The sequence below is a fragment of the Zonotrichia albicollis genome, chromosome 3, assembly GCF_047830755.1.
Source record: "Zonotrichia albicollis isolate bZonAlb1 chromosome 3, bZonAlb1.hap1, whole genome shotgun sequence".
Classification (NCBI taxonomy): Eukaryota; Metazoa; Chordata; class Aves; order Passeriformes; family Passerellidae; genus Zonotrichia; species Zonotrichia albicollis.
In genome coordinates this window covers 69,491,305-69,505,687 of record NC_133821.1, presented here as the reverse complement: position 1 = coordinate 69,505,687, position 14,383 = coordinate 69,491,305, and the positions used below count along the sequence as shown (strand labels likewise).

Below are 14,383 nucleotides of genomic sequence, written 5' to 3'. Positions count from 1 at the left end.
ATATATTAAAAGGGCTTTTCGGTATAGCCTAAGAAAGCATAGTGCAGTTTCGTGTTCAGTGTGGTAGGTCAGTGTTTTTACTGGATAATGAAATTACAGTCTGGTCCAGGATGATAAGTTTTATGGATGATGTATTGATTCTTTACTCTCAGATTTTCAGGCTCTAAAAATTGCTGCAAAGAATTGACTGCATTCAGATATAATTTTAATTAGTATTGCTTCAAACAAAAGCTAGATATTATACTTAGATTTGTTTCCTGAATTGCTCTAATAGGAAATGTATTTTTCTGTTTCTTAGTTTTGACATTGCACGGATAGCCACTGTAACTTGAACTTAACCAGTACTGTAGCTGATGTGAAAAGTATTTACCTTAATATTTAAGTTGACAAAGAGCTTGTTTTTTTCCCCATAACTCTTTGGTGTCATTTAAAGGCAAACTCAAATGTAGTTTTGTGCCACCAGTTTCCTGTTTCTTTTGAGAAAAGTAGAGAACTATCTCAAATCTGCTCAAACGATCTGCTTTTTTTTTTTTTTAATAGCAAGATTTTTCCACACAATATAAGTGAATTTGTAAAAGGTAAACATTTTAGTTGAAGTAGATAAGTAAATAAGAAAACAAAGTAAAAAAAAAAAAAAAGTGATGGGCACATGAGCTTGTTTGATGGTCAGAAAATGTGTATTGCCAGTGTGTACAGAGGAGATGACCCATAGATCCAGAGGAGAAAAGGAAGAAGGATAAAGAGGAAGTTAGAGAATGCTGTTTGGTTTGATTTCCTATATAACTTTTATGTTAACTCCTATATTAACAACCTTCTTGCAGAGATAAGGGGATGAGTAATCAGAAAACTGCATGGTCCCCTCATCCTGTTTCTGGAGTCAGTCACAGAACCACAATGAACCAACTGTGAGATAAAAAAGAAATTAAACAGCTGAGCCTTTGCCACCCACTCATATTTAACTTAGTAATGAAATTATCAGCAGAACATTTACCTAGAATTTTCAAGGCTGGAACAATGTAGCTGAAAGGCTTAACAAAACCCAAACATCAGCAGATACTCCTTATCCATCAAGGCTTTTGTGTCCCTTCCATTTAATTAGTATACCTTCATATCCACAAGATTTTAAACTTTTAAACTTAATACTTTTACAAGTTCCAGGGAAATCTGTGAATGTGATTAGGAAGCCAGATATTGCCCTGATGTTGCAAAATACAGAGTCAGAATTTTTCCCAGCAAGATTTTTTTCTGATTTTTGAGTTCCTATCCTACACTGGGTGAAGCATAGTTCCATTTTTTTTTCTGGAGTGTAAATGATGAATAAAGATAAAGAAATTAATCTTTTATTTCAGCTGCCACATTCCCTTTACTTTCTCTCTTCATCTGCTATTTACATGCAAAAATAGCTTCTTAAAAATATTCTACAGCTCAAGATCATCTCCCCACACTGACCTAAAACAATTTATTTCTCCAGTGAGGGAAAGAATGCTTCATTCCTGTTCCTTGAACACAGCTCTATTATCCTATCTTAATGGAATAAGCCACATAAGGAGAGCTTGGTAACTCTTTCTTTTAGCTTTAGCACAATATTTTAGATTATGATTGCTTGTATGATGCAATGAAATTATGTATTTGAAAATTAAATTATAAGTATTGATTTTATGCATAATTGCCTCTTGAAACAGCCTAGTTCATGCGAGTAGAAGTCTCTTAAGCTTTTGCTCATTGCAAAGCAAAGAAAGTAGAAAGATGAAATGATAATTCCCTAAATTCACACTCTAGGAACTTGTGTCTTACACATTTGGAAATCATTCCTCTGTTCAGATTTACCCTTCATCTGTACAATTTACCACTGTAACAAGGCAAAGACTGGAAACCTAGAAGGACATACCCATGCATGTCACAGAGAGCCTGAATTAAGGGCTGACTTAAATGGACACTGAATTTCAGGTGTGTCTTTGGGTTAAGATGTTAGTTCTAGCAACTATTGAAAGCAATTATATAATACATGATAGCTTAGCTTATATATGTACTATTTTTATCACCACAATTTCTTATCTGTGCTCTAACCACTGTGCAGATAAGGATATTTGATAGCTGTCCAATTGTGAAACTGTCTTGGAGGGGAATTCATATTTCCAATGTCCCTCAGTTCCCTCAAATTCTTTCCATCCCTTCCAATGCCAGGAAATAATCAAGTTCTGTAGGATTGCTGATTATATGTGATTTTCCAGCCAAAGGCACTCACATAAATTAAAATAAGAACCTGATAAGTGTCCAAACTACTTAACATAAGTTTTACTCCTGTTGAGGTTCACCATCAATTGCTTTGAGGGAGTGGGAAAATAAAGTTTATGTGATTTTCAAGTACTGGTATACTAGGAAGGCTGCAAATGAGACTTACAATTTTAATGGCTTTACAATTCAGAAAATTTTACTCCTAAAAATCACCCCAAAATTGCATATTGTTTTTTTTAAATGGTCGGTTTAGTGATTCACACTGCGTAGAAGTTGAAGAAGTTTACTCTTAAAGATGTGATGGCAGTAGGAAACTGTGGGTGTGCACAGGCTGCCACCTCCTGGTGCAGCCAGTGGCCTGCACTGCTCGTTTCTTCTGTACTAAGCCTGCGGTGAGCACAGAGTGGTTCGGGCTGGAAAATACCTCTAATATCCCCTCGTCCAACCATTAGCCCAGCCCACCGTGCTCGCCACTAAACCGTGTCCCCAAGTGCCACATCCACACAGCTTTTAGACACTTCCAGGAACGGTGATTGCACTCTTTCATAAGATGAATTTGTCATTTGGGTTTGCTTTCTTTCTAACAGGAATGCGATCAAGTTCATATAGATGATGTTTCTTCAGATGATAATGGACAAGACCTAAGGTAAGATACAGAAATATTTTTTAAATTTTTTTTTAAAGATGAAATAATTTGAGCATTTACAGGAATACATTGTATTTATTTTTACTGTATTTTGGGTGTTTGCAGTACCTACAGTTTTGCAACTGATGGCTTCCATGCAGCTGCAAGTAGTGCAAACCTTTGTCTGCCAACAGGTGTAAGAGGAGGGGTTGACTGGATGAGGAAGCTGGCTTTCCGTTACAGAAGAGTAAAAGAGTTGTATAATACTTACAAGAACAACATAGGAGGTGAGTTCAATTAGCAAACCAGCTTTAAATGCTGATCAGTCTAAGCTGAATGGTGATGAGCTGCACCCAGGGAAGGAGCCTGGGAAGCCACAGAGGGAATGGAGAGTGATATGACTGAACCAATGGCTGTTGAAAGCTACTGACTGTAAAGGCAAAGCCACATGCTGTTCTGCAGGGCAAATGCAGTTGGGGAAACAAAGCAAGCTCCCAATTAGCTTCCACAGAGCCCATTTTCCTCCCTCAGAGCCAGCTGATTTGTTGAACCACTTACACTCCCTCATATTTGCTGTTGTTCTAAGATATTGTATAGTTTCACAGCACGAATTGGTTGTGGATGGCCATTTCCATCCTACATTTTCATGATCTGGTTGGTAACAACACTGTCGCCTAAACTTTCTGCTAGGTACCTGCTAGTCTGTTTTCACCAGTGGATGCAAGAAAATTCTATCACTGCCATGCCAATAGGCCCTTTTGTTGACTCTGGAGCTTACACAGTTTTGTCTCCAGTAAGCCCAAATCTCATTTGGGACAAGAACTTCGCTGTTACTGTTTTAATTCATGGATTCACATATGTCTGCACCAGTAAATTGTAGGCAATCAGGCAGCAGACCCAAAAGAATCTGTCCTGGATAGTCCTGTGTGCCTTGCAGAGACAGCCAACCTTCTTCTGAGGAGGGAAATGTGCCAACTGACCCCCTCAACAATAGACTGTGAGAACAGAGAATACTTAAAAGTCTTCAATAATTGCTACAGTCACGTATTTTCACTCTCAGAAGTTTCCTCACCACAGGGTGAAGCAATAGGACCAAAGTGTGGTAGTAGAGGGCTGACTTTCACTTGCCCTACTTTGCCTTTCACTGGGGTTGTGAATAGAGTTGTTACATATTAATAATTCTTGAAACAGTGTTAACCAAAAGTTTACTGTGTTTTCTTGTATCTCCTGATGCATCTAAGATTCTGAAGCTGTGGCATTTCATAAAACCTTTAACAGTGATTAGAGAACAAGTCCAAGAGCATAGCACAGGGAAACACACTGAGAGGAACAAAACATTGCAAATAGAGTGCAGATATGTGGTGCACTGGATTAAGGTTTTTATTGTCTCCCATGTATCCTGCATCTGAAATACAAGCCATCCTTAATGGGCAGGTTTCTTCAGTCATCCTCCACATCTTAGCCTTTTTAATGATTTTCTTAGCCTATCTGTATTTGTTTATTTCAAAAGAGCTGCTAGAAATTATCAGAAGGCAAGATCAATCCATATATTTTTAGATTATTTCACTTCTGATTTTTGAAGACAGTCATCATCACTTGCAGGGTGTGAAAGAGAAGAGGGATACTAAAGGTCAGGAAGCCTATTTCCCTGCTCTTCCAAATCTACCTTTAAAATACGTTGGTTCCAGCAAATTCATGTCTCAACATTCAATAGGCTGGGTATTTTTCAATGTGTGACAATTTATACCCAAAAAGAGATTTTTGAGGACTATCTTTTAAGGACCCACTGAGATATGAGAACATAAGATGTGCAGCCATTTCAGACTCTAAATGCTGTAAAAGGAACCAATTACAACAGGACAGAAAGAGCATGCCATCAGCCAACATATGTATTTTTGTATGTGTACTATCTGCAGAGTCATAAGTAGGGCAGTTTTAAACAGTTTATTCTAAAGTATCTTCTTTTGTGACCATCTCCTTGTCACATGGATCTCCTTGTCACTGCCTCTGATAATTTCAGAATAAGGAATGTGGGAGGAGCTAGTTTAAAAATATGTTTCTGAAAGGAATACTTTGAAATGCAGCCTGATAGATAAAGAAATGCAACTAATCTTTATTATTATCTGAAATACTACTTGATATTCCTTGATATAGTGAAGTACAAATAAAATCTATTATTTCCTGATCATTGAAGACAATAGATTTTCTCTGTGATATTTTTTTCAAGTCATAGTGGAATTTAAAATAGAAACAATGACCATAAACCCTATCTGATACAGAATTTAATTCTATTTTTCTCACTTCTCTTACATTAAAGGACTCCTGGGTCCCGCTAAAAGAGATGCATGGTTGCAATTAAGAGCAGAGATTGAAGCTCTGACAGACTCCTGGCTTACAAATGCACTTAAATCATTATCAATTATCAGCACAAGGTATGTATCTGATTCTGCTGTAAAATAAAGTTTCTATACATGTAATGGATATTTTTTTTCCATTTTAGATGACAATAAATTAGTGCCTTTAAAGAACAGAACAGGTCTACTATGACTTTGAGTAGGACACAGGAAAAGTGGAAAGTAGTTTAATTTATCGTGATTCCAGCATTTACTAAAGATAGGATGAAATGTCTTCTCAAATGTGTGTACATTTAAAGTGTATTGTAGAATTCTGAGGCAGCTTTTAATTTATTACCTTGTGGACAGCATTCTCTGAACTCCACAGCTCTCTGTTCTGTCCTTCAGTGTTTGTGCCTATTTGCAGTGCTACCTAAATACTGTACAGATACCAGAACATAAGGACATTTTTCTTCTGTCCTTCCAAGCAAACCAGTTTATCTTAGTATAAATCTTAAGTTTTCACAAGAGCAAAAATCTCTTTTAACTAAAAGTCTGAGTTCCCAATATTGAGACATTAAACGTATTGTTCCTCTGGAACAATAAAACTGTGAACCTTGCTGCTGCTTAGTAAGCCTTGCAATATGTATCTTACCAGAAATCCTAAAAAAACCTAGTTTTAAACCACAATAAAGAGCAACATTAAGTCATCTTGCTTTCTGATCACGGCTGGAAAAAGACTCCGTGTCAAATGGAAAGAACAAACTTGGAAAGACACAAAAATAATTTCAACATAACAACTTTTACTGTATGCTTATCTCTTAATTGTTTATGTAACAATGTGTGAAGCACTTCAGGAGGAAAAAGGTAACAAATTTGTGTAAGCTGTTGTGTTTAGCTCTGCATTTCTTTCTGAATTGTTACTCTTCAGAGAGACTTTTGCAGTTGAGCATTGGTGGACAAGACAACTGTTATCCTTCACTCAGGATTGTTAAACAATAGTCTTTTGTCATGTCTTCAAGTAATTGTACAACTGTAAACCTTCAGAAGCTACCTGTGAGTCAGCTAAACATTACTGATACGTTATAACAGGAAATTGAGATACATAAAGGTGAAAATAACAGCCTGGGGCCTTGCTTGGAATTTGTGGAAATGCCAGGAGCAAAACTCACAAGCATTTACTTTCAGCTCCATGTCCACATCATGGTCATGCTCATGTTCCAGCCTGTGAGTGCCTGAAGTAGCTCAGCTCTGAGTTCTCTGGCCTGCACAACTTCTCCATTCAAGTTTTCATCCTCACCACTCAGTGCTAGCTTATTAACATGATCATTCTTATCTCTCCCTCTCTTCAGAGTTATTCTTACTCTTGAAACTTGAAGAAAGCAATGCCATTGTGGCAAAAAGTCTAGATAAAAGATAGATAAAAGAGTAAAAAATTATGTTTCTGTATTATCTAAACTCTTTTATTTTGCTGGTAGCAACTGGCAATTAATTGCCAGCCTGAAAATTATGCTTTCAAAGCATTCAAATAACTTGTTTTGGAGGTTGTTGATGGTCTTAAATATCTATATTTATCTATATTAAATATCTGTATTTTACTAGACTTGTCTTCAAAGACCTGGTTTTTATAAACCAGTATGGAATATTTCCTACAAATCATGCCTACATATTTTTAAAGGCTTTCACCAGGGGTTTTATGTACATTTTCTGTAAGTGATGGTGCTGAGCTGCTCTACTGTGTGAATGGAAGTAAATGCTGAGGGATCCTTAATATGCTCTCCACAGCTGGTTCAACTCATCAACATTTGGGTCCTGTTTTAAAACTATTTAAACTTAAACTATTTCTCTCATTTTAGGAGTAATTGTGTAAATGTGTTGGTAACAACAACCCAGCTTATCCCAGCACTTGCAAAAGTTCTACTATACAGCTTAGGTGGAGCTTTTCCTATTGAAAATATATACAGTGCAACCAAAATAGGTAAGAAAGTTATTCTTTCATCCATTCTGACTACAATGCATTACCTTTTTTTTTTTTTTCCCCAGTAATGGATGTATTCCAAAACACTTCACTGACACTTAGCAGTTTTAGTTATAAGATTTAGGCATTGCATGTGTTCAGATGTGTTTATGTCAAAGAATTCCAAATTCACCTTATTTTCAGTGATGCCTAAAGGAGTAGAGATGCTGATTAAAAGCCTCAGAAGCTCCTCAGTATGGTCCAGAAAACAAACAACTTGCAGAAAAGAATGAAGATAAGTTTTTTGTGAATTCAAATCTGAGCAGAAATTCTGTTAAATTAGCCCCTGCTCTGACCTTCAGCTCTATGCAAGCCAGGCCACAACTTCACAAACCTTTTCCTGAGCCATGGTCTGTCAGTGGTGGGAATGGCAGCTGTTTCTGACAGAACCTGTGCTGCTGGATAACAAAAGGGCTCTACCCCATTCTGTTCACAGCTGTGTCCCTTTTGTGCATTATGACTTGGAAATGTATGGCTTCTGGAAATTGCATGCAAAACTGTAAACCAAGAAAAGCAGGCATTCCTGTGAAATGTGATGCAGCATACAGTGACTGATAATTTTGCAAATTTTACCCATCATCAGTTCAGGAATGCTTCATATCTATATCCATGACAACCTTTATAGCATGGAATGTGTCACTTCATTGAGAAAAGCATTGCAATATGTTTCATAAATGATTTTCACTAGGGAAAAAGCAGTGCACATTCTAGCAGTGTCAGGCAGAACTATTACCTCAGTCATCATTTAATTAAGTTTTTCATTACTACATCACCCATTGTTGCAGATACATTAGAATTAAAATTTCTGCTTTCCTTGTAAGAATATTATTACAATCATAAGGAAATATTTAAATTCAATTATTCATTTGCTAACCTATTCATTTTTGCAGTGCTGCTAATTCCTTTGTCTTAGTGGCTTTCTTGTAATGATTAAGTGATCTAATTTTGCCTGAAACATCTTGGTGTTATTAAGGGAATCCATTGCTTCTTACCAGATTAGGCTCTAAATCCCAAGGTTGGGAACTTTGTTAAAGTAGTAGTAGCAATGTCTTACCACTGCAAAAATCCTCTGTAAGGCTTCACCATAATTCACTTGATAGTTTGAATAAACAGTGCATTGTTTTTCAGGCAAAGAGAGCTGTTTTGAGCGTATAGTGTCCAGATTTGGCACTAACATAACTTATGTTGTGATTGGAGATGGCCGAGATGAGGAACATGCAGCTAATCAGGTAACTTCACTCTGAACTCTTATCTCATTTATCTTCCAGGAAAAGAAAGTTGCTTTGAACGAATAATGCAAAGGTTTGGCAGAAAAGTAGTATATGTTGTAATTGGGGATGGTGTAGAAGAAGAACAGGCAGCAAAAAAGGTAACCTGTCTTCTGAAATGTTGGTGTGATACATAGCTACTAATGCAAGCCTTTCTGTTTGCATTTCTGTCAGTGTTGCACAAAATGACAAATAATTTCAGTCCACAGATGCAAGCCAACAAGAGCATGATGAGATCAGCACTTAGAGTAAAACGAACCATTTGGATTCTAGCATTTGCTTTGCTTCACTTTGGAAAGAAAAAAAAACAAATCAAAACAAAAAAAAATTTTTTTAAACATATGGAAAAATAGTGCTGAAAAAATGTGTGACAAACTTCAAGCAAATGAAAAGACAAACAGAACAGATAGAAAGAGTTATGATATGATGGCTGGGGGGTGTTTTTCTTAAAATGCTGAAATTGGGAATGTTTCAAGAGAAGTGTTACAGAGAATGTGGAAAATATCTAAAGGACTGTGCAATTTTTTATGCTAAGATAGATAAAGATCCATAGTTTACTGGGGCAAATATGATAAAAAGATAATTTGCTTCAAGAAAGACATATCTACTAAAGGAAAAAGAACACAATGTAGAGATTGTGCACCAAATCTGTGTTTCCAAAAAAGAACTGTTTCCTAGTTTCCTCATGATGATTCAAGCCTAATTGCAGCAAATAAGCTTTTAATGTTCAGAAACATCAAATTAGTGATTTGTGCTGTGCTTCCCAATATAGCCCATGGAAGTGTGCAGAAATTGAATTTTTTCTTCACAATGTCTGTACAGGACCAGTTATGTAAATCTTGTTGTGCTAGATGTAGCAAAATTAAGCACTATCTTAGCATTGTAGTTGGAGTGGAAACAAAATGGAAAAAACCAAAATGCTCATTCCAAATGGTTCCTTAATATAGGTACAGTACTGGTGATGGGTCCTTTATAATTTTTGCTAAACAGTGGTGGTTGGATTGTGGGCTTTCTGATTGGGCATGCTTTTTCCTTAACATTGCATGGATAGATGTAGAATTCAGAGAGATGGATGAATATAGCAAATTTCAAATAGATCTAAACACAACATGTGTTTAGAAGTATGTGGTTTTTTTCTGTTTTGATAACTATTGAAAGAGAATACTGTGTATACCTGCATCTCTCACAGACAATGATGCTTTCTGCAATACAAATTATCTTTTCTTAAACTAGAAATGTGTTATTTTCTTATCCAAAGACATTTCTTTTTCTGCCTGGATGGAAAAAAAAATCTAATTCAGCTCTATTTTGAAGTGTTGAGTGAGAAACATCTTTTCATGGAAGTGGTATAGTCCTTTAAATGATTATTCAGTATTTTGCAGTCAAATAAGTGGAGCATCAAATGATTTCCTGTTAACGCTCCTTTGTACGGGCTTGCGTGCTAACAACAAGCAAGTAGCTCTTACTGAGTAACAGGCATTTTCCAAAGAAATTATTAAGAAAGGCTATCATCTAATTATTTTAACTTCAGTTGAGCTGCTAAGCTCAAATCTGTTTTGGTCTGACTTTTGTCAGTACTTGAACAGCAAAAATCAATCCAGAAACACAGTGGTGTCAGATAGGAGCTGATAATCTCTAACTGTCCTTGTGTGTCATATCCTTGTGTGCCTCCCTGTGTCACAGTGTTCATCTTTCCTGACCTTTTCCCTCCTCTAACAAACACAGCACAACATGCCTTTCTGGAGGATATCCAGTCATTCGGACCTCTTGGCTCTCCATCAAGCACTGGAACTAGAGTATTTGTAACTGTGTTCTAAAGCTGGTGATCCTTATATATATACATATATATATATATACATACATATGTATATATATATATGTATTCATATTTCAAGTACACTGAATTTTTATGTGTGATTCAATGCCTCTGGCTTTACACATATGAATTGTCTTAAGAAGGGAAGAAATATTTGGAATTAAAAATTCCAAACTGAAGAATTCAGATTGCTGAATGGAGTTAAAGCATTAGTGCTACATAAGAAAGCTCTATGGTCTTATATATGCAACGTTTTTAAATGAATTGAAACTGTGGAGGTTGCTGGTACACACCAAGTGAGCCCTGACAGGAGTGAACAAAGGACTCGAACTGGCAAAGCACCAAAACGCATTTTCCAGCCAACAAGGTGGTGTTCAACAACATTCCTCAAAATGGGATATATTCTCAGCACTGAGGTTTGAACCAGACTTTAGCCTACCTAACCCAAAAAATCTGAATTGGAATGCACTCAGACTGTATAATGACAATCCTGTCTAGACGTGTAATTTGTGTAAATTATTGATGAAAATAATTTACTGTGACTTTATTAGCAGCTGATTTTGGAAGTGGATGCAATTTTTCTTTCTTTTTTTGGGGGGTGGGGGCAGGGGAGGGAAAGGGTTATATAATATTGTCTCTTTTATAAGTTTGGCAAACAGAATGTGCATATGATGTGTTGTGCCTTAAAGAGAAGACTGTGTTTGTGTGTTATAATGTAATTTTGGTTAAAAACGCTGTAGATAAACAAAAAACCTTTGTGATAATTTTTGACATGACCAAATTTGAAATTCAAAGAAATCAAAGAGCAGGGCTGCACCAAAGAATTTAAGTATTTGTTGCCGTAAGAAAAAATAATAAAGGAAAGTTTGTGTTTTTATTTGGATTCTGAATAATTCCACTGATTTTTTGAGAAATTTAAGAAAATATTGGGAGGTTGATACTGGGGACCGCTACTTGGAAATGTAAAAGGAGAAATAGTGTTTAACACCTTCAGCATCATTTCTTGATTCTCCAGCAAGAGAACTAAGAGCCATATTCATTAATTACCAACTCCACTGAATGCCATACAGAGAGTTCATCTGCTGTGTATAGCAGAGCAAATTTACACCCAGCAGACAAAATGTTCAGGTGGCATTATTGGAAGGTGAAAATGTGGAGTTAATCCCAGATGGGGAATAAAACACAAGTTCATTAGGAATTAAAAATTACTAAAGAAGCTCTTATTTGTCAGATATGGAAATGATGCTACATGTAGCATATTCAGGATCAACACAAGCTGCTGAAATTGCTGGCTTGATGGCATTGGCCATTTCCGGAGAATAATCCACTTTGGTAAAGAAAACAGCACTTTGGTAGCTTTTCCATTCTGTTCCACATTTTTGTGTATTTTGTTTTGAGTTAGCATGATTTTTCTCATCCATTTTTGATTGCTCAACACAATTACACAGGGACAACCCTAAATGTTTTTGTATCACAAATTTCAATAGCATGTCAGGCATCTGAAGAGAGGATAAGGAGGTGATTTTCATGAAGAAACATTGAGAAATATATCACCTTAACTTCCATAATTTCTATTGAAAGTTATGGTCTGTACAGCAACAATTACCTCGCAAGTTTTGAACATGCTGCCGTATGGAAAATGAGCAAGATCCATATTGCACACAGGACCCTTAACGTTCCATGTGCAGCTTGAGCACTCTGCAATAGCAGCAAGTGGCTCATCTCTCACAGCAGAAGGTGGAAACTACTTTTTCAAATTTTAACACTGTATGTGGAGACACCTAAGGCTGAATGTGCACTGACTGTGTGAAGAGGTATTTGCAAGAGAAGATGTTAAAGGCAAACTCCAGGATGCCTGCACGAGCACAGTAGTCAGCACTGAGGTGAAAATCCTCTGTCTTTGTGCTCTGAAGCAATCATATGCCATAGCTACCAGGCAGTAACTTTGCTCATTTAAACTTTGTTGAGGTTTTTAACCCAGAGCCGCTACAAGTCCAAGGTGAAACTCCTCTATAAATTCATAAAAATGGATTTCATTGCTGTGTTGGAATTGGATATCCAAGTCACCACACAACAAATTAACAATAATTTTTTATCACTGGGCTGTTTAAAGCCATCACATGAGACTCGCTACATATCACTATAGACTAGGTAGATATTTGGGTGATAGATTTGTGTGTCCAAAACAGAAATAATTATGCATACCTTCTTTATATTTTCAGTACCTGGAAATACATGTCATAAAAATCTGTAGTACAGCTTTTTTAGTTTTTCAGGTGGGAAAAAAAGTGTTTCTACTGGAATGCAAAAGAATTTTAACCCATTCTCAAGTTCCAGCATTACATAAAAATCTCAATGTAAAAGATGTGATGAAACAAAAAAATTTGTTTGGTTAACTAGCTTTTTTCTCTTCTTTTTTTTTTTTTTGACATGTCATATTGTTATTTAAATGCATGAAGTAATATTATTTCTCAAGTTATTTGTTCAGGTTTTCAATGTTCTTTTCCTAATCAAATGAAAGAACAAAAAGTAGCCCAGCAACAGCCGTTGGTTCTTATTAAAGGTTTGCAGTGCCTTCTTTGGAGTTGTGCTTAGCTTTCTGTGGCAGATATGGCTCAATTAATATATGGACTTCTAGAGAGGAGATGGAGGCAAAAGGAGGGAATTTTACAGAGTGTGACAAGGTTCTGTGTGCCATCATAGCCGGAGTTAATTGTTAAAACAAGTAATCCACACAAACATGTATCCAAAGAAAATTCAAGGATGTAGCTCATAAGCCTTTGCAATACCAAAACCCTAAAACAAAATTTCAGAGAATTAATACCCTCTTGCTAAGCAAAATTTGCTATTTTTCTTTAAATAAAATTGTATAGTACATGTCTGTCTTGTAGAGAGAAATTAGTCTGATATCTTTTCCTGCATGAACAATACAGAGGAGAAAATAACCAAGGCAGAAACAGTCACACCAGACTGTTCCAGATGGGTCTAAGAAGATTAAACTGAAGGTTGGTCACTTCATTTTAATTCAGAAGCATATTAATCAGAAACTACCTTCCCTTCAGCCTCTCCTCAACAAGATTGTGCACAAGGCCTCATTTGCAAGTATTTTGGGCAAATGAAACAGAATAAATGCCTCTAGCAGTTCTCAATACAGAACCTGAATATTCATTAGGCATTTGAGTGGTCAGCTTGCAAAATACAAATATTGTGTGATTACAGTCGTGGGATAGTATCTTAGACATAACTCTGTGCAGTTCAGTAAAAGAGGGCAGAAACACCTAAAAGTTACACATATTTTTAGATGCCTGTGGATATGGTGCACAAAGATATAGGCAGCAGCTAGCTCCCAGATCTGTTCCCATCCAAATCCAGTGTGAGCAGCAGTGTTTGCATCTGAAGCAGATGCAGAGTGTGTTCCTGTGTAAGCATTGACAAGGGAGATGAGGCCAAATCAAAGTCCTCTAAACAAGCACTCTTCATCTTGGGGCAGATGAAATCTTGCATCCCATCAGAACTGCACAGTTTGTGGAGAATATAGGCTTGACCCACGATAGGTTTTAGCAGTGAAGTTGTATCTAGATCCAGGATTTCAGTTCAAGTCATCTCTGCTTTATAGGATTGACACCTGGCATATGCTGTAAATGAATATGGTATTTAGTATCTCTGAAGAGGAGCTGAAGTGACATTAGCCAAAACCCCAGCAATAGCAGCATTTTGGAGATTTGAAGCCAAGGGTCTCTGTCATGTATTAGCAGATTATAGTTTATTAGGGCCTACCTAATTTAAGAAAAAATGTAAATTAAAATTAAAAGCTTGTAAAATTATGTACATCTTTACAATTTCTCAATAAATACACATGGAAGTGTCATTTTCTGCACTATACAATGTTGTAAGTTGTTTGGTTTGTGGTTGAAAGATGCAGTGTCTCTTACAGGAGCCTAGTGTGAGCTGGGACTCTGACATCCACGCTGCTCTTGTCGCTCATGCCTAGAGAAGCCCTGAGCCCATGTATGGGTCTGGTAGACACTGGCTCACCTGTGGGTTGTGCCTCGCTCCACATGCAGCCTGAGAGACAATTAGCAGCTCTTG

The 14,383-nt window shown here is 36.6% G+C and overlaps 1 protein-coding gene across 16 annotated transcripts in view; it reads left to right on the top strand.

Moving 5' to 3' along the window:
• The window catches only part of EYA4 (EYA transcriptional coactivator and phosphatase 4), a 143,843-nt gene extending 129,681 nt beyond the window's left edge, over positions 1-14,162 (top strand). For 13 of the 16 annotated variants that reach the window (XM_074537788.1, XM_074537791.1, XM_074537792.1 and 10 more), the window contains 6 exons: positions 2,823-2,881; positions 2,987-3,147; positions 5,178-5,292; positions 7,050-7,171; positions 8,479-8,579; positions 10,204-14,162. In XM_074537788.1, the coding sequence (XP_074393889.1) occupies positions 2,823-2,881; positions 2,987-3,147; positions 5,178-5,292; positions 7,050-7,171; positions 8,479-8,579; positions 10,204-10,284 (639 nt within the window). In that variant the 3' untranslated portion in view covers positions 10,285-14,162. Of the gene's footprint in view, positions 1-2,822; positions 2,882-2,986; positions 3,148-5,177; positions 5,293-7,049; positions 7,172-8,338; positions 8,440-8,478; positions 8,580-10,203 lie in introns of all 16 variants that reach the window. The other 3 variants (XM_026797368.2, XM_074537796.1, XM_074537794.1) reach the window with 1 other exon arrangement.
• The last annotated feature ends 221 nt before the right edge of the window (positions 14,163-14,383 follow it).